The following is a 24,359-nucleotide window of genomic DNA, read 5'->3' as shown; positions in this document are numbered from 1 at the left end:
GCATTATTTTACTTTTTCTAAATGGCTGAGCAGTATTCCAGTATATATATATATATATATATATATATATATATATATATATATACACACCACATCTTTCCTATCCATTCAGCTGTCGATGGACATTTAGGTTCCTTCCACGTCTAGGCTATTGTAAATAGTGCTGCTATGAACACTGGGGTGCATGTATCTTTTCTTTTCTTTTTTTTTTAAACATCTTTATTGGAGTATAATCGCTTTACAATGGTGTGTTAGTTTCTGCTGTATAACAAAGTGAATCAGCTATACATATACATATATCCCTATATCTCCTCCCTCTTGCGTCTCCCTCCCACCCTCCCTATCCCACCCCTCTAGGTGGACACAAAGCACCAAGCTGATCTCCCTGTGCCATGCGGCTGCCTCCCACTAGCTATCTATTTTACATTTGGTAGCATATATATGTCCATGCCACCCTCTCACTTCATCCAAGCTTACCCTTCCCCCTCTCCATGTCCTCAAGTCCATTCTCTATGTCTGTGCCTTTATTCCTGTCCTGTGGAGTGCATGGATCTTTCCGAATCATAGTTTTGTCCAGATGTAAGCCCAGGAGTGAGATTGCTGGATCATATGGTAACTCTATTTTTAGTTTTTTGAGGAACCTCCACACTGTTTTCCATAGTGGCTGTACCAATTTACATTCCCACCAACAGTGCAGGAGGGTTCCCCTTTCTCCAAACCCTCTCCAGCACTGGTTATCTGCAGACTTTTTAATGATGGCCATTCTGACTGGTGTGAGGTGGTACCTCATTGCAGTTTTGATTTGCGTTTCTCTAATAATTAGCGATGTTGAGCATTTTTTCATGTGTCATGTGTGTCAACTATGTGTACCTGAAATGCCTTTTTAATGAAGGTACATTAATTTTTCATTTGTAAAAGCTCCAGTCTTAGGAATAGGATTCACAAGAGAGAATTTTCCAAACTCCATTTTCCCAAGGGTCAATATACGTTAAAGTTCCTTAGCCCCTGCTAGTTGAGGGTCCTATACCATTTCAGGGTGAGAGCACAAGGGTGAGGCGTTATGATTCCTAGGCTCTACTAGGACCCGAATTTGGGAAAGTCACATGGCCTCTCTGGGTCTCAATTTACTACCCATCAATCAGGGAGGTGTACTGAAAGATTACCTAAACAAAGGGTGTTAGGATAATGACATAAAATTTGGGATTGACACGATGAATATTCGTAACTACTTTTTGTGACCTGTCAGGGACATTCTCAATCACCAGACTATGGAAGGGGTCTCAGAAATCCAAGGTTTCCAACCTTCGTTTTGAGATACAGATATGACTGTATCTTAGCATATTCATACAGGTGGTGAAAGGTCAATAGACTTACCAAATGTTTTAGTTTCTCACTTTTAAAAAATGAAGTAGTCTAGATCTCACTGCATTAAAGGTCAAAAATTCCCACAGTACCTCAAATCCATGCACTGTGGAAATTCTTTCCAAAATATTGGCTTTGCTGTAGCTGAACTTCAGATCTTTGCTGTCTACTGATTGCCAACTAAAACAATAACACCGGAGTGGAAACCATCTCATGGAGACCATTCTGGGAGTCGACATTTAAAGAAAAAAGTTTCCAACTTCCTTAGGTTAAAAAAAAAAAGTTTCCACAATTTTCAAAACATTCTCATAACGTCTGAGTATTTCAAATAACTTTGCTTCAGGGAGTAAGCCAGCTACATTTAGGCAATCTTTTATAAATACAGAAATTTCTCTAGTAAATTTTTAAGGACAAGAATTAAAATTCCTTTTGAATAGCAGTGCATCAACCATTAAAAATAAGGCAACACCAGTTTGATAGCTTAATATAATCCATCAATAAGAAAATCTGATTTCTCTATTTCTAAACATATCTCTGACTGGAAGTTCCCTCTTCCTGGCCCAGAGATGTGACTGGTTACCCAGTCCCAGAAATTCCTCCTCTGCTCACATCTCTTGTGTTTGTTGCCCTTTTCTTCCTTCCCACATCCACTGCCACCACCCGTATGCAGGATTTTACCATTTCACAGCCTTTTAACTGATCTTCGTATTGCCTTCCTGTCCCCTCTCCCTACTCCCACCCTTTTTTCCTTATCCACCCTGAATCTGATTTATTAAGCCTGGTATTCAAACAATTTCACAATTTAGTACAAATACCTCCCCTTCCTGCCTTCTCAGGCATGACTCCTCGATCCTTCCCTCTCACCAAGCTTTTCTGCAGATATGCTGTGTGCATCCTACTGCTGCCCATGCTTCTCTAACTCAGCTTCCCACTGTAACCAAAATAAAGCCCCAAATCCTCACCATGTGCACAGGTCCCCAGGCGAACTGGCCCTTGCCAGCTCTCTCATCCCATCTTTCCACTCCCGGCCTTATTTATTATCCTCAGCCATGCTAAACTTTCTCTTACCCCCTAAATACGCTGAATTCACCTCTCGCAGGCCTTTGCCTTGCTCTTCCTTCTGTTTGGAAGGCTCTGACTATCCTCGTTACCCTCTCACAAGTCGTTCTATCAGACTACTCGATATTACCATTTTCACAGCCCTTATGAGAGCTTGTTTATGTGTTTACTGTCTATCTTTCCCCATCAGAACATTAGTTCCAAGGGACTACTTTAATCGCTGCTGTATTCCCAATGTCTGCACACAGCAGGTGCTTTACTAACATTTGCTTACTGACTAATCCTACTGGCATTCTCTCCTTGACATCTATCCTTAAAGAATTCTATTCATCCTTTAAGACTCACCTCAAGTGCTATATTCTCAAAAGGGTGTTTCTGTCCTCATCACCACTGTGTAAAGTTCAGATCAACAAAGTTATTGAGCACCTACTATACAACAGGTACAATAAATGGGATATGCTTACAGTCCCTGTGGCATCTGTAATCTAATGAAATTCTGCAAACTAAAGTGGTTTCTCCATCCTCTGAACTCCTGTGGTGACTGGACTATACAATTAACGTGATAATGAATCATGATGTGCTCTGTAACATCTCTCCTATTGTATCAAACTGCAATTTGGTAGCTGTCGGCCATGCTGTCACCCAGGGATACAATCGATGTGCTGAGAGAGCCATGTTGTGCCTCCTCCATCCTGAATCTGCTCCTTTGTGGATCCTCACACATCTGAGGCACAAAGTGAAAGTTTAGAGACCAAGAACCCTATTCTTTTCCCAGCGTTGAATTCTCTACATGAAAGCGATTTGCACGAGTGCTCTTTATAAGAAATTCAAACGTTTAGCAAGTTAAAGGTGTTTTGGAAACTCTAGTGTTTTCTAAGCAAGACATATTTGCATGCCAAATATGTTGAAATTAAATGATACACGTGAAAATGCTTTTGCAAAGTACTTTTTATATATGTAAAGCATAATTTTGGTGTTATTTAACTTTTCAAAGCTCTAAGCATTTGCTGCCCAAATAGACTGTAAATTCTTGAGGGTGGGAGTCATGTTCTTAGCCTTCTTTTTTCTGTTCCATGATACCGGAGCAAAAAGCCTTTGTTAAGAACAGTGTAGATTACAGATAGCCACTACAAATTCTTCGTTCCAGACTTGGCAACTGTGCCTTTCAGAAATAAAATTCTTTATTCTGAAAACAATCAATGCTTATGCTGGATTACTAATGATAGAAACATCTTTCAAATAGTTCTACAGAAGACAGGTTTGTGACCAGCATTAAGAAGAAAGCATTAAAACCAGAAAAAAAACCCCGAAGTATTCACCTGGGCTTCATTCTCTCTAGAACTAGCACTAGAACAAAAATTCATAGGTAAGAATTTAATCACAAAAACAAACAATGGAATGATGTTGAATCTTTTAATATCTGTAACTGAAACTTATCTCTTGTGTCCTGGGAACACATATTCACTTGAAGAGGGCTAACATGGGCTTTTATAATAGCTAGATTTTTATAGTAGTACCAAGTATTACATGTAAATTGTCACATTACTTCATACAAAAAGTAAACATAAATTCCTGTAAACACAAACATCCCCAGAACAACTTATTCATCTACTTTTGAACAGAATGCGTAATCTTTTCATCAAAACCACTAGGTAAATATTGGATAAGGAAAACATGAATTCCTTAAATTTCCTGATCTGAATTTTTATTAATTCCAAGTTAATTTGCTACTATAACATATACGATGATTTTTAAAATGAGGTGCTTAAGACTAACAATATTTTAAATAAAATAAAAAAACTCTCTTTTCTCTCTCATGTGTTTCTTTCATATACAGTAGTTCTTTCTTACTGAGATTTATAATAATTCATCAAAAAGACTACTGAAAAGATCAGAGATCTGAAAGTTACTTTTAACTTTCAGAATAAAAAGTTGATTTCATTACTTATCTGAACTTATCTCATCAGAACCATCCAACCTACCTCTCTAAAATTAGTCATGCTGTAGTCAGCTTCAACTAGAAGCGTTCCTCCCACTGGTCCATTAAGTTCAAAGAAGGCCTGGCTGATGAGAACAGGTATTCTATCCAATTTATGTGTAGGAAGGGAAGTTCAGGCAATGGCTGAGAAACTGAGTAATGACAGCATGTAGGAAAGAATGCAAACAAACACAATGTCAGATGCTGTAGCAGAGCACAAAGCTAGGGGCGCTCATTTATTCTTTGCTTTGCTCTGAAAACAAATAATAAAAATGCAGACTTTAGGTTAATGAAATAAAAATCTTGACAAAGTATATGTATTAATACACAGAGAGCCCAAGGCTGGCTGTCAGGACCCCTAGGAGTCTGTAATTACACACCAACAGGTAGAGACTCATATTGTGACTGCATGGGTTTGTTTTTAACTATTAACAAAGGAAAGTATTTAAAAATCTCCTTACCCAAATATTTGTCAGTAGAGTTTCTAAATTCAATTATCACCAACCCCTGCTTTTTAAACTTGGCTTCTCAATGCAAAAACTAAAAGCCGTACAAATTTCCCTTAACTAAATCAAAATGATTCTAAATTCAAAATCAAGAACCAAGGAAGCATAAAAACTTTTTCTTAGTCTTTGGTCAGTGAAGGTAGACTAAGACTGTAGCAGAAAAAGAGGGCCTTCTTTTTTTTTTTTTTGTGGTATGCGGGCCTCTCACTGTTGTGGCCTCTCCCGTTGAGGAGCACAGGCTCCGGACGTGCAGGCTCAGCGGCCATGGCTCACGGACCCAGCCGCTCCGCGGCATGTGGGATCTTCCCGGACCGGGACACGAACCCGTGTCCCCTGCATTGGCTGATGGACTCTCAACCACTGCGCCACCAGGGAAGCCCTGAGGGCCTTCTTTTAACTCACTACCCTAATCAAAAATCCAAAGAACCCTACAGTAACATTTGTGGTAGGCTGAATAACAGCCCTTCAAAGACATCCTTGTCCTAATCCATGGAACTTGTGGATGTGTTATCTTCTTTTGCAGATAGGTTAAGGATAGGTTAAGGTGGTTAGGTTAAGGATCTTGAGGTGGAGAGACCATCCTGGTTCATCCAGGAGGGTCCAACGTAATCACAAGGGTCCTTACAAGAGGGAAGTAAGAGGATCAGATTAGGAGTGGGAGATGTGACAATGGAAGCAGGAGGTGGAAGTGTGATGTAAGGCCTGGAGCCAAGGAACGCAGGAGGCCTCCATGAGCTGAAAAAGGCAAGGAGATGAATCCTCCAAAGCCTCCAGATGGAACCAGTTCCACCAATACCTTGGTTTCAGCCCCACAGGATTCATTTCAGATTTCTGACCTCCAGAACTATAAGATAAACTTGTATTGTTTCAAGCCACTAAGTGTGTGGTAATTTGTTACAGCAACAATAGATAATTAACACATTTTATTATACTTTCAGGGATTGTGAAGCTTAGTAGGTGTTATTACCATTAATTTAACTGAAACTACAATGAATAATTACAAAAGAGGGTTTGCAATTGTCAGGCCTTTCCACCCTACCCACCCTTGTGAGCACTGTCAGCACCTAGAGAGCTTTAGAGAATATAAACCAGACGTCAGGGCAAAGGAAAAACATGATTTCACGTAAGATAAAGAAAGCTTCTAATTCCTGTCTACTATGTACTAAGCAAATACAGAACTCAAAGAGCTTACAACTATAAAAGTTCTAATCAGCCCAACTTAGATAAACAAAAAGGCTAGGTGACATTCCGAGGATGTAAAAGTAGAGCCTGGAAAGTGAGCAGTTATGTACACAAAAGAAACTGTCAGAAGAATCAACAACCTACAAGGGTTCACATAGGTACTTTGACCTATAATATAAAATATATTTGAACTCTCAGTTCCCACCCAGTTAAGGAGGGAAATCTTCAGAATTGCTTCTTACCTAGGCTTTTCAAGACAGTTATATTCTAGCTAAAGTTCTGTTTTCTATATGAGATTCCAGTCCTTTTCTATCTGGAAGACGAGGGACATACAGTGCAATACCAAAAACTGTCAGAAAAACAAAAACGGTTTATTTTCATATTTATAGTTTCTATATAAACTGCAGTCACTTTTTTCTATCAATAGGTGGTGAGCTTGTATTGGTTAGGCAAATGCTGACAGTTTACTAAAATTGAAGTATGAGTAGAGTGAGGCAGTGAAAAGTGCTTTTTTAGGCACTGTCAGATGAGCAGATGAATGAAATTTGAGGCTAAAAAGAGATGGACTGCCTTTAAACCACTGTAAGATCTATTCTTCTTAAATGATCATAAAACCACAGTCTTAAGAATAAGCATGCTCTATATCAGCAGTGACACAAAGCAACCTTCTCAAGTGAAGGTGAGAAGGCACACAATTTTATCAGTTTTTTCTTTTACTACTTTATTCTATATTTTATTCCTTATTCAAAAATTACTTTTTCTTCTTTCTTCCCAACCTAGTTGCATCCCAAACTACATAAAAAAAATAGCATCAATGTATTTTGAAAGCTTATTAATTTTCAAGCCACACACACACAAAAATCCTTTTTATAATACTTCTTTCTGAAGAGATAAAACAGATAATCCCTTGCTTTAAGAATCTTGAAGGAAAAGCTGCTTCACTCCTATTTCACATCCTCAGCATACTTCTCACCTGCTATTTTGATATTCAGATTGGCATCCAGTAGCAAATTTTCAGCTTTTAGATCACGATGAACAATATTCCGACAGTGACAAAAAAAGACAGCTGCGACAATCTGTTTGAACTTCCGACGGGCCTCCTTTTCTGCCATTCTGCCATGGGCCACCAGGTGGTCTGCGGTGAAGAAGAATACCGTCAGTCCTTGTTTTGGGACAGTGGTATAATTTCAAGAGGTAGACAGAAGGAGTGATACAAGTGGGCCCAGCAAATGAATGAGTCAAAGAAGTAAAACAAACAAATGGAAAACAATACACTTACAGTCCTGATTTGTATCTATAAAAATTCATTAGTAATGAGCACCCAAACTTCGTTAAGTATAAATCCCATTACACATACATATGCATAAGAATACACTCGCCCTACCATAAGGAACGAAGAGCTGTGAGGGATGCACGTAATGGTTTTCTTCAAGGATCGTAACACTCAACACCTTCCTGTGCATATCTCCGTTGCAAAAGATTATACAGCAAACATGCACATGAAGATAAGTATCAGCAATATTTCCTGTGCTAAAGGGTGAGTCAAAAAGCAGAGTCACAATAATCAATCACTTTAGGAAAGAATAGACAGAAATTAGTCATTGCTGAGAGGGGAAAACCTGCTTTATATAGGATTCTGTTTAGGCTAATATCTCTTCTGCTTTCTCAAAGGTTTACAATTTGACATAAAAATGTACTTATTTGGTGACTATTCTCTGGAATGCACAGTAATATGCCTGCATCCTTACATTTGCATTTACTGTGCTTACCAAATATTTTTAAAACTATGTTATTAATTTTTACAGATAACATCAATAGAAAACCATGTGAGTTTCTACCACTTTAAATGAAATAATTTCATTGGCTATGTCACTAACTAAGGTATAACAAAAGAATTTACATGGGATAAACTTTGTAATTCTATAAATCAGGCTATCCTCTATATTTAAAAAGGAATTGATTGACATATAATCAATGTCATAAGTTCTATAACACTTTTCTAATAGTGGAAGTAGGTTTATATTGAACCAATGACATACATATCCTTAACCCAGTTCTTCATCTGACAGCATATACGGATCACGACAGCTGATGGCATTAGAAATGTCAGTGACACAGTTTGCTCTGTTTGAAATCTGTAATAACTCATCAGCACTATCCTTAAATCAACTGATCTAGCTGGAAAAAAGACACATTTGCTATCATAAGCATCCTGAGATAGTGGGAAAGTGGAAAATTAGACAATATAAGTGTATTATTTTTTGTTTTTTAATAGTACTTTCAGTAATACTACCCAATTGTTTTGGCACCATCTCCATCCCCCATGGGACAAGTCAGGTGTATCTTTTCTTCATCACAAAGAAGAACTTTGAGATAAAACATATGCACCAGTAATGACTGACAAGATTAACAGTTCAGGACAAGAAATGGAGTGGGGGTGGTTTGAAGAAGGGGGCAAAATGACAATCCACCCACATACCAGATTTTCAAATAATTCAAAGTACATTATGACCACAACGGACATTAAACTTTGGAGACCAAATACATTAGTAATTTTAACAACAATGTTATAAGTAGTTTATTTAAATTATTAAGAAAGACCCCTCAAAGGAGTTGTTATAATTGTTAAGAGTTATCAGTGACCCACACATAAGATCTTTGAAGCATTTCCCTCAAAAACAATCATTATTATGGCCAAGATCACCAATCTGGTAGAAAGAAAGAGAAAATAAGAAGTCTTTAGCTTAGACGTTAAAAGGACTAGGATACAGCTTTCTACAGGAGTTTAGAGGTGGTGATAAGTGAGCTTACACTCTGGTATGTTTAGGCTTCTGGTGAGATCTGTCAAATGAATTTCAAACAACACAAGGTCCCCAACTAGGGACAGGGAGTGAATACAAGCTGTTGAAGAACTGGATGTCCATCAGATGTGGACACCATGCTCCACTTGAAGAGGCCATTCTCTCTAACAGTACCTGCTCCTTTGACCCACTATTTCTCTTCACCCAAGGCCTAATTATTCTAACAATGTGCTTTAGCTGCTAAACCTTGTCTAATTAAAGATCTTTGAAGAGACAGCTATTCTTGAGAAATACAAAAATAAACCCTTATGAAGGTTTACCCTCAGAAGCTCAATTGGCCAAGCCACCCATTAATTAAAATGCCCAGGAGACATTCATCTGGCAGTAAATACTAATTACCAGAACACATCAAAGAGCTTCTTAAATACAACAGAATGATTAATTTAGCAATTTCCAAAATAAGTGATTTTCTTTTATTAAAAAAACCTCTTTGTATTTTTTAAGTACTTTGTTTTCCTAAAATGATTGGAAAGTTTCAAAAATGTTACATAGGCCAGGAGCTGGTAGAATGCAGCCTAGTTCTGTTTTATCTCTACAATGACACATTGGTTGTCCTTGGATGAATCATTTATACTGCCAATACTGCCACCTCTTGATCTGCTAAACAGAAATAAATTCTGTTACATGCTATGGCCAAAGAAAGTATAGCATATTCGGGAATAAACTTGTACTTTGACTAAGAGTTATCATATATGACATAATTTTAACTTTCAAAGACATTTAAAAAGCTATTTTTTAAAAAGGTCCACTCATTACTACACAAATACTATTTCAGCATTTGGTTAATAGATCATAAGGATCTTTGTTCAGGATTCTGCAATGCTTGAAAGTGATTATTATTATACACCAATTGTACTGTTACATGGTTCTGGTTACAAGGTATTTGTGATAGCACACTGGGTAAAATGGCTTAAACTATATAGTACTTTCCCTAAAGATACCTACAGTATCCCTACAGCTAAGAATATAAAGAAGATACACAATTTACTTTTTTAAAAAATGTGTTGCCTGCAAACATCAGATGTTTCTTACTAGCCATTGTGTTTGATGTTTAAGTTCTCTCTTCTTTGGGAACGTTGTGCTCTTCCCCACATACAGGACCTTCATACTGGCTCAATGTCATTCAGAATTTAGCCTCTGCTTTTATTTTTGCCCATCTCATTACCACCACCACCACCCCCCGCCTCCAGCCCGTTAGTTTGCTTTCAGTGTAAACCTACAGGGTCTAGTGGGTGTGCCAGGAAGCCAGCAGCCTGCAGCGGTTTTTGGTCCCTGCTGAAATTGCCTTTCAGCTGCCTGCTGACAAATGGCTGCTTTATGTTCATGTGTGCTCCATAGGCAGGCAGCAAAAATTCTTCAAGTTCAAATATGACATTTAACTTTCAGCGAAGAAACCCAGAGCAGCAGTAGCCCAGCCTGGACTTAACACAAAGTCACAGCATTTGAATACATACTGGGGTAATTTCAGAAGGCAAATGAAACAAATAGCTCCCAAGCCACTCAACATTCAAAGTAAAATACATTCTGCAACTTGTCAGGATAAACCCACTTGCAAGGAACTCTAAAGAGTTGTTCTGCTTCTTCTGGACAGTTTAGTGAGCTAGTTCTCCGAAATACTGGGCAAGATGCCACCCATACCTCCAGTCCCAAACACCCCACCCTGCAACCATGACCCCAGCCCCCCATCCACACCCCTGAGTCTAGACAATCTTCACTCCATCACAGTAAGTCCCTTTTCACCGTCAATTAACTACTACTCTATTTAGTTGCCATTATACCTCTGGGGCAAATTTAAAGTTTTTCTCTATCACAGCTTCAACCATTTCAACCCAGACAAGGATGAGGTGACTCTCAATTAAAAGGAGAAAACGGTTCTCCTGTTTTCAAGTTCTTATCAAAAGTGAGGAGCCTGTGAAATAAAAACAAAACAACAACAAAAGAAAAAAGTAAGGAGTCTAAGTTCTCTTTCTCACTTTCCAATCACCATAAATAACTTGGCACTGGATTTCTGTAATCTTTTTTATCTGCTCTTCCTCACAAAATCAAAAGTAGTTAGTGACACTAAGGGATTTATATACCTCATGAGGAGTATATCATTAGAAGCAGAGGGAATGAATTCTGAAGTTTCAAAAGTCTTAGAGCACCAGCGTTTACAAAGTTTGCTTCAGAGTTCACTGCTTTCTCCACAGTGAATTGCTTCAAATTCACTGTTTGTAATTTTGTCCCAATCTGACTCAGGAAGAAATATCTTGTGGTACAGTTAGATTCTAACCTTTCAAAGAGCAAAAATACACATAAGGCAGTCTTAACGTCCCTAGACCAGCCTTGCTGGAGTGTCAGAGGCATGCCACTAATGGGGTAGCGGTGGGAAGCCAACATTTCTTAAAATAAGTCACTTTCCCACTATAAACAGACAGTGTCTCCATTTGTCTGCTAAGTCTACAACATCTAAGATCCAAAACACTAGCTGAAAATGAACATACCCTGATAGCAGGTCAAGCAACAGGGCAGAAACTTTTCATTTTACATGATGAAGAAATAACCCAGTCTAGAATGGGAAAAAGGCGGCTCATGTGCTAAGCTTAGGTGGCTACCTGGAAAGATTTCTGCCAATTCCAAGCTAACCACAGCTAGCAGTTCTTTGCTTTGTCACTCAGTTCTATCATTTCTTCTTTCTACACTCATGGAAACGACTTCCTGTTTATGAAACAAATGCTTCTTTCCAAAAGAGTCAGGGCGAGGCCAAGATAACTCAGCTTCCTGGGAGAAGGTTAACAAGAGTGCACTCAAATGTCACACTGTCCCTAACCCTCGGAGGCCCCAAGCTGCCAAGGACTAGAGGAAGAGGGCTTGTTATTTGGTTTTCCTTGCCAAGATTCCAGCTACCTCATACCAGGCCTCTTTACTTGTTGCTGCTGCTGGTTACCATCTCTTTTTCATCTTTCATTCTCTTTCTTCCATACCCCACATCCAATCCATCAGCAGATTTTATAAACTCTGTTGTCAAAATACATCCAGAATTCAACTATTCCTCACCCTTATCCCCACCCCACTCTCGTGACACCAACCTAGTCCAATAGCCATTATCTCCCTCCTGGTTTACTGCAGTAACCTTAGAATAAACTCCTAACCAGTATCCCTGATTCTGCCCTTGGCTCACTGCGATCTACTCTCAAAATGACAGCCCAGATAAGAAGTCTTTTTTTTTTTTTTTTAACTTTTTTCTTTTGAAATAATTACAGATTCACAGGAAGCTGCAGAGATAGTACAGAGAGATCCCATGTACCCTTCACCCAGTTTCCCCCAATAGTTAAATCTTACATAATTACAGAATAATATCAAAACCCAGAACTTGACATGAGTAGAATATGTGTATACTCCTATGTCATTTTATCACATGTATAGATTTGTGGAACTACCACTGCAATCAAGATACAGAATTATTTGGAGTTACTCATTACTGAGTATTCTTCCAGGCATAAAAACAAAATGTCCACTATTACTTTTTTCTGTCTATCCCAAATATTAAACTTTTTCCTTCAGGGTTCTGAGAAAACACAATTTCTTTCTGATTCACTTACAGTCACGAGATATGCTTTAGTTCTAAAAGTTTTAAGCTAGAACTATTTCTATTTTTTTCCTATGCCTTCTTACTCACACAAAAGAGCTTTGCATGTGACGGGTGCTTAATAATTACAGGTTAACTCAGGGAATATCCACCAGAGGAAAGACTATATACATATTTTTTTACTCTTCATCTTGCCACTAACAAAGTTTGTAAACTAAGCATGGTTTATGTTAAGGCTTTATAAAAAACAAACATGCTATTCTTTTGATACAAAGTCTGTTTACATTAATGTATAAAGGAGGATTTGTTTTCTTATAGTTTCTTAAAAAAATACTTCTAAACTAAGTATAAGCCCAGGTAGCCTATGAAATAGGATCCCGTATATTCTTAAAGGCCTTTCAACAATGTTATTCAGACTTCTCAGATATAGTGCAAATGTTTCTCGTGCTACACCAGTATACTAGCAAAGGTGGGTTAGCTAATTTTGTAATACAGAGATTCTTCCTTGATTCCTAGTATAATCTGCAGGTTCCAAATCCAGCTCATTCTTTCTCTGAAGCTTTCCCGAACCTACTCATCTACTCTAGAAGAACTGGTCCATAATTTGTATCTAATGGCATTTAGCATATACACCTCTGTAACATCAGTGAACAACTGTATTACAGTTGTTTCTTAACATGTGTATCTCCCTCTCTAGACCAGGGATTCTTAGTCCATGGATGGGTTTCCACCCACAAATCCTGTAAGGTAAAGGAAAATATGGATAGTTGTGCTTCCATTTGTGTAGTAAGGAAGAGGAAATACAAATATGTATGTGGCTGTATGTATGTATATTTAATTTATATATTCTAAAGGAAGTAATATTAAGTGAGAAACTTCTTAAAATGATTACTTATAAGGGAATAGAAAAGGGGTGGAAGCTAGAATTTCCTGAATGTACCCTTTTCTTATAGTTTTAGTCCTGAAAACATGTAATGTCTTAAATAACTTACACAATTCAGAATTGAGTCAAAGAGAAGAAAAATTTCTAAAAATTGAAAGCAAATTGGAAAAAAAAAAAAAAGAACGTAACTCTGAGTTAAGTTGTGACATAACCAGAAAATAATCTTTTTAAGTGACAACTGAACACAGTATTTTGCCTATGCATCTTTAATGGGCTATATCCTGAGGACAAAAAGAACCAGCAGTCTCTTTAATATCTGTATTAATATTGGTATTACTTTGAGTCAGTCTTGCCCTCACTCTCATGTAATTACATTAAAGTCATTTGAAACCACAAATTTTCAGCATAAGAGAAATGCGCCATAAATACATAATATTCAGGAAGTAGAAACACTGAAATCTTAAATTTCAATTGGAATGTTAAAGTACAAACTTGTATTTTACTTTTCTCTCTATAAAAACCACACATTTGCTACCTCTGTGCCCTAAACAGGCCTCTAAGCAATGACAGCCCAGTAGTAATATAAGCATCCCTAGGGGACAGGCTGAAGGAACCAGAGCTCCCAGGAGAAATGTTTGATTCCAGGTCTGAGACAGGAAGTGTTCAAGATAAGCCTGGAACATCTTACCTAAAAGCAAGGAAGCTATTAAAGACTAATGGGATCAGGGACTTCCCTGGTAGCACAGTGGTTAAGAATCCACCTGCCAATGCAGGGGACACGGTTCGAGCCCTGGTCCAGGAAGATCCCACGTGCCTCTGCGCAACTAAGCCCATGTGCCACAACTACTGAGCCTGCGGTCTAGAGCCTGCGAGCCACAACTACTGAGCCTGAGTGCCACAACTACTGAGCCCGCACACCTAAAGCCCATGCTCCAACAAGAGAAGCCACCGCAATGAGAAGGCTGCGCACCACAACGAAGAGTAGCCCCCGATTGCCCCAACTAGAGAAAGCCCACGTGCAGCAACAAAGACCCAAGGCAGCCAAAAATAAATTAATTAATTTTTAAAAAAAGAAATAAAGAGGGCTTCCCTGGTAGCGCAGTGGTTGAGAGTCCTCCTGCTGATGCAGGGGACACAGGTTCGTGCCCCGGTCCGGGAAGATCCCACATGCCGCGGAGTGGCTGGGCCCGTGAGCCATGGCCGCTGAGCCTGTGCGTCCAGAGCCTGTGCTCCGCAACGGGAGAGGCCACAACAGTGAGAGGCCAGCATACCGCAAAAAAAAAAAAAAAAAAAAAAAAAAGAAAGAAAGCTATGTGCAAACACATAGCTTAAAAAAAAAAGACTATTGGTATCATGTCAAAAGAGCACAGGAGTCAACTTAAAGAGGCTTCCACTAGCTAACTGGAGTAATTTGAGCATCAAAAGAGTAATAACTCAATGGACTGAAACACTTCAAACATGTTAAAATCTGTAAGTTCATAATGATATTACAAAATAAACAAATAAAATCAACTTCATTGGTCACCACTGGTGATTGCTAGGGTACCAGTTCATTACTCTGAAATTTAATACATAATGAAAAAGAATCAAGCATTTATTTTGCCTTTATTGTAGTTTCTAAATAGTTTATAGGCAAAGTTCTTTACAGAAGAATTAGAACTAATAAATGCAGAAAGAATGAGAGAATTAAAAAATCACCATTTTGCAACTTCTAATGAAGTAATGTATTTATTAGGCAACTAAATAAGAGTGGCTAAAACATTTGATCAAAAGTGGATGAGAAACTTTATAAAAACTTTATGAAACTTTATACATCACTAAAAGTGGTGAAATCGGACATTATACAAATCCTGAAATGATGCAACAGTTAAACTATGATGTATTCCTCTCCCCGACCCCACCAAGGTGACCCTTATTTAAACAAACCACTTTACAATAGAAATAGTGAGCCAGAGACAACATGCTGAATGATGCAATAAGGATCCAAATCTAGAATGTGGGAAATTTACAAGATGATCCAGTTTCTTCAACAAATAAATGGCATAGAAAAAAAAACAAAAAACGTGTGTGATGGCAGGAGAGAGAAGGGGTTGTTGTTATAAAGCATAAAAAATTTAAGATACTTATCAACTCTGGATGTCTGGACTTCTTTGCATCATGATATGAATAAACTATAAATAGATGTTCTGAGACAATTGGAGAAAGCTACGAAACATGGCCTGCCTATTAGTTAATTTTGTTGGGTTTAAGAATGGTATTATAGACTTTAGTTGATTATGAAGGATTAGCTGATACTGGATTTACTCTCCCACTTTAACCAACTATAAAATTTGGACTGTTTGCAGACATTGGGCAATAACCAACAAAAGGTTATGATTCTTCAGAGAAAGAAAGCACAAGAGTTGAGCCCCATATTCACCCCAAACCACAACCTATGAAAACAGATCAGAGTTAGGGGCTGGTAAGGCAGTTAGAATTTGGGTGGTAGGAGAGCAGAGAAGGAGAGAGAAGCAGAGGAGGAACATCAAAAGTTACAAAAGAAATTCTGATGAGGTCTTGGCCAACTCTCAAATTGTATATGAGCAAAAGCAAGACTATAAAAGGCCTAGCATTAAAAAGTTGCTGAGAGGATGAAAGCTAAAGAGAAAATTTTAGAGATTATACAGTGCACAGGGGATGCTGGCGTTCAGATACAGCTTACAAGGCAAGACCTTGGTGAATATTCTACATATTCAGTGAGGAGCCCAGAGGACAACACCCTGGGAGTAAGGGCTGTGCCATGGGAGTAAGGGCAAAACTAAAACAGAACCAACATGACAATGCCTAAAACTAATAAGCCTCAGCATGATCAAGTTGATCCATCATAATTCAACCTCCTGCCAGCACAAACTCAACATTGTAGAAGATAACATAATCCAGAGTCTTTATAACGTGTCACTCTTAATACCCAGTATACAATAAAAAAATTACTAGACATGGGAAGAAGTAGGAAAAATGACCAATAATCAAGAGTTTAATGTCAACAGAAGCAGAACCAAAGATGACTTGGATATTGGAGTTGGCAGGCAAGGACTTCAAAAATGACTGTGATTAATACATTAAAGAAAACACAGGGAAAGATGTACAAAAAGGATAAGATGGAACACGTCAAAGGAGAATCAGTCTCTAAAATATATATAATTTATAGGAATTCCCCTGGTGGTGCAGTGGTTAAGAATCTGCCTGCCAATGCAGGGAACACAGGTTCGAGCCCTGGTCCGGGAAGATCCCACATGCCACAGAGCAACTAAGCCCGTGTACCACAACTACTGAACCTGCGCTCTAAAGGCCGAGAGCCACAACTACTGAGCCCGCGTGCCACAACTACTGAAGTCCATGTGGCTAGAGCCCGTGCTCCACAACAAGAGAAGCCACCGCAATGAGAAGCCTGCGCACCGCAACGAAGAGTAGCCCCCACTTGCCTCAACTAGAGAAAGCCCGTGCGCAGCAACGAAGACACAACACAGCCAAAAATAAATAAATAAAATAAATAAATTTTTAAAAATACATAATTTACAAACATATTCTAAAATGGCAAAACACCCGAAATTGAGAACTTATTGGATAGGTTCAACAGCTGGCACAGCAAAAGACAGGATTAGTGACCTTGAAATAAATATTATTGTTAAGTTTTTAAAAATCCTTATATGCAAGAGAAAATATTAAGTATTTATATGTGAAATGATATGATTTCTTGATTTGCTTTAAAATACTTTTAACCAAAGAAAAGTTGGGGGAAAGGATGAAACAAAACCAGCAAAATATTGATAACTATCAAAACTAGGAGATGAGTACATCAGAGTTTATTATACTATTCTCTTTCATCTTACATATATTTGAAAATGCCTATAAAAAGAAGTTTTTAAAAATGGAATCTATCATTTGCACACCTATTTTCATAACAGCATTATGTGCAATAGCCAAAAGGTAGAAACAACCCATGTATCTATCCATCCACAGATGGATTAAAAAAATGTAGTATGTACATACAATGGAATATTACTCAGCTTTAAAAAAGGAAATTCTGACACGTGCAACAACATGGATGAACCTTGAGGACTTTATGCTAAGTAAAATAAGCCAGTTGCAACAGGACAAATACTGTATGATTTCACTTATATGAGGTACCTAGAGTAGTCAAACTGAGAGAAAGAACATAGAACGGTAGTTGTCAAGGGATGCAAGAAAGGTAAATGGGGAGTTGTTATTTAGTGGGTACAGAGTTTCAGTTTTGCAAGATGAAAAGTATTCTGTAGATGGATGGTGGTGATAATGCAAAATAATTAACACCACTGAACTATATACTTAAAAACAGTTACAACAGTAAATTTTATGTTATGTGTATTTTGCCACAGTTTTTTTTAAAACAACAAAACCTCTCTCTCTCTCTGTCCCTCTCCCCCTCCCTACCCCACATGCACACACACACAGACACCAGCCCAGAAAATATCTTCAGGATATCAAAGTTTGAAGGCACACTGAAATAAAATGAACTAATTCCAAAAAATGAGCTAAAAATATTTTGAAATATTATGACTAAAATATCTTTATTTTTCTAGAAGTTTCACTTTCTCAGAAAAGACTTAGTTTTCCAAAGACTTCATTTTCATTAAAAAAAAAAAAAAACAGTTCAGAAAACCCTCAGAAAAAATATTAATACAGGAGCCAGGTAAAAATATTCCTTTTGCTCATTCTCTGGGGCATTTATTTTTACATCATGATAGAACCAACAGGATGGTCAGACAGCAACCATGAATAGATATCTGGCAGTAAAGTGAGGTCATCAAACTGTAAGTTTCCAAGCACTAAGCACAGGTGGCTTCCTCATATACCTTGGGCAGGTTACAAACATAAATGCTAAAGTCATGTCTGATATTGAGAAAATAAAACCAAAAAATGAAGAATAATGAATGGGAAATTAATTAGGGAAGGAGACGGAAGTAAAGTGTTTTAATTGAGGATGACTGAATGAGATTCAGTGATACAGTTATTTGCTTCTGTCAGTAAAGCCTTAGAAAACAGCTAGTTCTTGTAGCCAAAGGGAGTAAATAATTTAGTGAGAAAACAGTATTTTAGTTATAAAAATATATAGAATGTTGTGAGGATTAAATAAGAAAAGCATGTTACAACAACAACAAAAGCACCACCCAAAACACAGTACTGTGTTCAAATAAACAAATGTGATAGTGTTCTCAAACATTTAGGAAGTTGAAAGATAACATATGTAACACTTAACACAATATCCGGTACAGGATGGTTATACTGTTTAGTCTTTCCCATTCTCTGCTCTGTAATTGAGTCTGAGGGTCCCATAGCATAAATAAACGGCTTTGCGAGAAGTTCTGGGTTCCATACATGTTGACACTTTTAGGAAATGTCATTTTTAAGGCACTGAGAATGTCCATAATAAATCATACACACTTCAACACAGTACTGTTAAGTTAATAATTTATTTTAAATGCTCATGAGTTCTGCCTGGTATTCAGGAAACTTTTCTTGATAAAGTGCTGGATTTATAACTTCATAGTCTCAAACAGGAAGTTTGGGGATATATATCTAAAGAAATCATACTGTGGAAGTTTTAAATTATGAGCTTAGTGGTTTACAGAACTAACCAGCTTCTGAATTCTGTTTATAAAATTAAACAGACCGGGCTTCCCTGGTGGCACAGTGGTTGAGAGTCCGCCTGCCGATGCAGGGGACACGGGTTCGTGCCCCGGTCCGGGAAGATCCCACATGCCTTGGAGCGGCTGGGCCTGTGAGCCATGGCCGCTGAGCCTGCGCATCCGGAGCCTGTGCTCCGCAACGGAAGAGGCCACAACAGTGAGAGGCCCGTGTACCACAAAAAAAGTAAATAAATAAACAGATCCACACCGTCATGGCTGCCCCTTTATAATACAGTGTCAAATGGTCACTTCAATAAATCAATTGAATGAGTAATAAATGCTCATTCAATAATCACTTATTGAAGCCTATTACATTGCTTAGAATTCATAATCTTTAATGTCTTCCTCTGCAGATATCCAGAAAACAAAAAGGTGTTTTCCTACCATGTCAAAAACTCATTTAACTAAAATATGTTACGGAATAACATGAAAATTCCATGCTTGACTTCGTTATACTTCACTGTGATACAATGAAATAAATATACTGAGTGCCTACTATATGTTAGACACTGCATTAAATAGTGAAGATACAGATGAATAAGATTCAAATGTCACAATCTGCAGTCTAGTGACATTCTTTCATTCAGTTTAGTCTTTCATTCAACCGATCAATAAATATTTAATGAGCATGTATTCTCTGTGGGCACTTTTCTAAGTACTAGAGATTTATTAGCAAGGCTCAAAAGTTACAAAGTCCTTACTCTTAAGAGGCTTATATTTTAGTGAGGTGAGACAATAAGCAAACAAACAAACAAACAAATAAATAAATGTCAGTTGGTGATAAGGACCAAGAAGAAAAATAAAGCAAGGAAGGAAATACAGAGTAGTGGGCCAATAGGAAGAGTGAGATTTCAGACAGCATGGCAGGCAAAGACCTCTCTAATAAGGTAACATTTGATAAGAGACCTGAAGGAAATGGAAGAGAGAGCCATGTGGATATCTGGGGAAAGAGTATTTCAGGAAGAAGAAATGGAATATGTCAAGGCCTTAAAGTGGGAACATATCCAGAGTTTAATGAACAAGAAAGAGATACTGGACTTCCCTGGTGGCGCAGTGGTTGAGAGTCCGCCTGCCGATGCAGGACACGCAGGTTCATGCCTTGGTCCGGGAAGATCCCACATGCCGTGGAGCGTCTGGGCCCGTGAGCCATGGCCACTGAGCCTGCACATCCGGAACCTGTGCTCCGCAACGGGAGAGGCTACAATAGTAAGAGGCCCGCGTACCGCAAAAAAAAAAAAAAAAAAAAAGAAAGAGATGCCAATATGAAACGGGGGAGAGTACTAGGTGCTAAGGTCAGAGAGGTAGCTGGAAAACGGTAACATAGAGGTTTACAGACTATGCATTTATTCCAAACAGATGAGAAAGCCAATAGAAGCAGAAAGCAGAATGGGAAGATTCTACTTTCATTTTAAAAGAATCACTCACTGCAATAGAGGAATCAAGGCAAACTCAGGGAGCCTGGTTAAAGGCTATTGCCGTAACCCTAGCAAGAGATACCTATGACTTCGGTCAGATTGGTATTGGTGGAGGTGGTGGTAAATGACCAGGTTCAGCATATATTCTGATGGTAGAGTCACCCAGATTTACTGACAGATCTGGCCCGAGGTATGAAAGGAAAAGAGAAATTAAGTATGACTCTATAGAAGTTTTTGGTGTGAGCAACTGGATGCACAGAGTTGCCACTATTGAGACAGGGGAGACTGGTGAAAAGAAAAAGTTGGTGAATGGAAATCAAGAGTTCAGTTTACATATGTTAAGACTGCGACATCCATTAGACATCCAAGGGGAGATGTCAAGTAAACAGCTGGGTATATAAACCTAGAGTTCAGAGGACAGGTCAGACAGGAGAGTTAAAATTTGGAAGCCATGGGACTTCCCTGGTGGTCCAGTGGGTAAGAATCCGTACTCCCAATGCAGGGGGCCTGGGTTTGATCCCTGGTTGGGGAACTAGATCCCGCATGCATGCCGCAATTAAGAGTTAGCACGTTGCGGGCTTCCCTGGTGGCGCAGTGGTTGAGAGTCCGCCTGCCGATGCAGGGGACACGGGTTCGTGCCCCGGTCCGGGAAGATCCCACGTGCCGCGGAGCGGCTGGGCCCGTGAGCCATGGCCGCTGAGCCTGCGCGTCCGGAGCCTGTGCTCCGCAACGGGAGAGGCCACAACAGCGAGAGGCCCGCGTACCGCCAAAAAAAAAAAAAAAAAAAAAGAAAAGAAAAGAAAAAATGTATTCATAAGAATGTTATTCTTATTAATGCTATTGTAAACCGAACCATTTTATTTCTTTCATTCTCAGATTGTTCACTGTAAGGATATAGGAATACAACTGAACATATTACTCTTGCATCCTGCAACCCTGCTAAACTCTTATATAGTTCTTCCAGTTTTTTAGTGGATTTGTTAGGATTTTCCATATACAAGATCACGTTATCTGTGAATAAACTGTTTTACTTTTTCCCTTTCCAACCTTGCTGTGGCTAGAACCTCTAGTACGATGTTTACATAGAAGTGGAGAGAGATGAAATCTTTGTCTTCTTCCTGATCTGTGGGGGAAAACATCTAGTCATTCACCATTAAGTGTGATGTTAGTTGTGAGTTTTCAGACATCCTTTATCAGATTAAAGAAGTTCCCTTCTATTTTTAGTTTGTTGAATATTTTTATCATGAAAGAGTGTTGGATTCTATCAAGCACTGTTTCTTCATATATTGAGATGATCATGTTATCTTTTAATTTTAAATGTATTGGACTATATATAGTTGATTTACAATGCTGTGTTAGTTTCACATGTATAGCAAAGTGATTCAGTTATACATATACATATATTCATTCTTTTTTAGATTCTTTTCTCATATAGATTATCACAGAATATTGAGTAGAGGTCCCTGTGCTATACGGTTGGTCCTTATTAGTTATCTATCTTATATGTAGTATTGTGTGTACGTTCATCCCAAGCTCCTAATTTATCCCTCCACCCACGTTTCCCCTTTGGTAACCATAAGTTTGTTTTTGATATCTCTAAGTCTGTTTTGGTTTTGTAAATAAGTTCATTTGTATCCTTTTTTAAAAATTAGATGACACATATGAGTGATATCATATGATATTTGTCTTTCTCTGTCTGAGTTACTTCATTTAGTATGGTAATTTCTACATCACCCTTGTTGCTGCAAATGGCATTATTTCATTCTTTTTTATGGCTGAGTAATATTCCATAGTAAATATGTACCACATCTTCTTTATCCATTTCTCTGTCGACGGACATTTAGGTTGCTTCCATGTCTTGGCTATTGTGAACAGTGCTGCAATAAACACTGGGGTGCATGTATCCTTTCAGATTACAGTTTTCTCTGGATATATGCCCAGGAGTGGGACTGCTGGGTCATATAGTAGTTCTATTTTTAGATTTTTAAGGAACCTCCATACTGTTCTCCATGGTGGTTGTACCAATTTGTACCAATTTACATTCCCACCAGCAGTGTAGGAGGGTTCCTCTTTCTCCACAGCCCCTCCAGCATTTATTGTTTGTAGACTTTTTGATGATGGCCATTCTGACCAGTGCAAGGTGATACCTCACTGTAGTTTTAATTTGCATTTCTCTGATAATCAGTGATGTTGAGCATCTTTTCACGTGCTTTTTGGCCATCTGTAAGTCTTCTTTGGAGAAACGTCTTTTCAGGTCTTCTGCCCATTTTTTGATTGGGTTGTTTGTTTTTTTGACTTAGAGCTGCATGAGCTGTTTGTATATTTTGGAGATTAATCCACTGTCAGTTGCTTCATTTGCAAACATTTTCTCACATTCTGTAGGTTGCTTTTTTGTTTGTTAATGGTTTCCTTTGCTGTGCAGAAGCTAAGTTTAACTAGGTCCCATTTGTTTATTTTTGTTTTTATTTTCATTACTCTAGGAGGTGGATCAAAAAAGATACTGCTGTGATTCATGTCAAAGAGTGTTCTGCCTATGTTTTCCCCTAAGAGTTTTATAGTGTCTGACCTTATATTTAGGTCTTTGTTCCATTTTGAGTTTATTTTGGTGTATGGTGTTAGAGAATGTTCTAATTTCATCCTTTTACATGTAGCTGTCCAGTTTTCCCAGGCCCACTTCTTTTCTCCATTGTACATGCTTGCCTGTTTTATCATAGATTAATTGACCATAGGTGCATGGGAGATGATATGTTATCTTGTATTTTCTTTTATTGATATGATGTATTACATTCATGAATTTTGATATGGTGAACCAACCTCGCATTTCTTGCATGTGGATAAATTCTACTTGATCACAGTGTATAATTCTTTTTATATGTTGCTGGATTTCACTTGTAAGTATTTTGTTGAATATTTTTGCATCCACAGTCATAAGAGAGACTGGTCTGCAGTGTTGTTTGTTTGTTTGTTTGTTTGTTTGTTTGTTTTTGTGGTACGAGGGCCTCTCACTGTTGTGGCCTCTCCTGTTGCGGAGCACAGGCTCCAGACACGCAGGCCTGATCAGCAGCCATGGCTCACAGGCCCAGCCGCTCCGCGGCATGTGGGATCTTCCCGGACCGGGGCACGAACCCACGTCCCCTGCATCGGCAGGCAGACTCTCAACCACTGCGCCACCAGGGAAGCCCCTGTAGTGTTTTTTTTCTTTTCCTTGTGAAGTCCTTGTCTGGTATTGGTATCAAGTATATGTCAAAGTATATATATATGTATGTGTATATATCAAGTACTCCCTCTTCTACTTTTAGAAGAGTTTGTGAACATTTGCTGTTAACTCTTTTCTAAATATTTGGTAGAGTTCAGCAATGATGCCCTCCAGACTTGGACTTTCTTTATGCGTGGTCTTTTGATTCCTGCTTCTATCTCTTCACTTGATATAGGTCTATTCAGATTGTCTATTTCTTCTTGAGTCAGTTTCAGTAGTTTGTGTCTTTCTAGGAATTTTTCCATTTTATCTAGGTTAAACAATTTGTTGGTGCACGATTGTTCAAGTATTCCTTTATAATAACTGTTATTAATTTAGGGTCAGTAGTAGTATCTCTTCTTTTACTTCTGATTCTAGTGTTTGAGTGTTTCTTTTTTTCTTGGCCAATCTAACTAAAGATTTGTCAATTTTGTTGATCATTTCAAAGAACTAGCTTTTGGTTTCATTGATTTCCTCTATTTTTTTCTATTTCATTAAATTCTGCTATAATTATTATTCCCTTCCTTCAGCTTGATCTTAGGTTTGGTTTGCTCTTACTCTTCCACTGTCATAAGGTAGAAGACTAGGTAATTGATCTTTCTTAT

At 38.2% G+C, this 24,359-nt stretch overlaps 1 protein-coding gene across 4 annotated transcripts in view; it reads right to left on the bottom strand.

Annotated features, from left to right (window-relative positions):
* SIK3 (SIK family kinase 3) overlaps nt 1-24,359 on the bottom strand; it is a 290,388-nt gene that overhangs the window by 67,969 nt on the left and 198,060 nt on the right. For all 4 annotated transcript variants that reach the window (XM_029207075.1, XM_029207076.1, XM_029207072.1 and 1 more), the window contains one exon: nt 7,061-7,222. In XM_029207075.1, coding sequence (XP_029062908.1) covers nt 7,061-7,222 — 162 coding nt within the window. The remainder of the gene's footprint in view (nt 1-7,060; nt 7,223-24,359) is intronic.

The sequence above is a fragment of the Monodon monoceros genome, unplaced genomic scaffold (assembly GCF_005190385.1).
Source record: "Monodon monoceros isolate NGI ecotype Baffin Bay Population unplaced genomic scaffold, NGI_Narwhal_1 Super_Scaffold_7, whole genome shotgun sequence".
NCBI classification, from domain to species: domain Eukaryota; kingdom Metazoa; phylum Chordata; class Mammalia; order Artiodactyla; family Monodontidae; genus Monodon; species Monodon monoceros.
The sequence above is the reverse complement of the archived record's forward strand: the minus strand, read 5'-3'. Positions and strand labels throughout refer to the sequence as shown.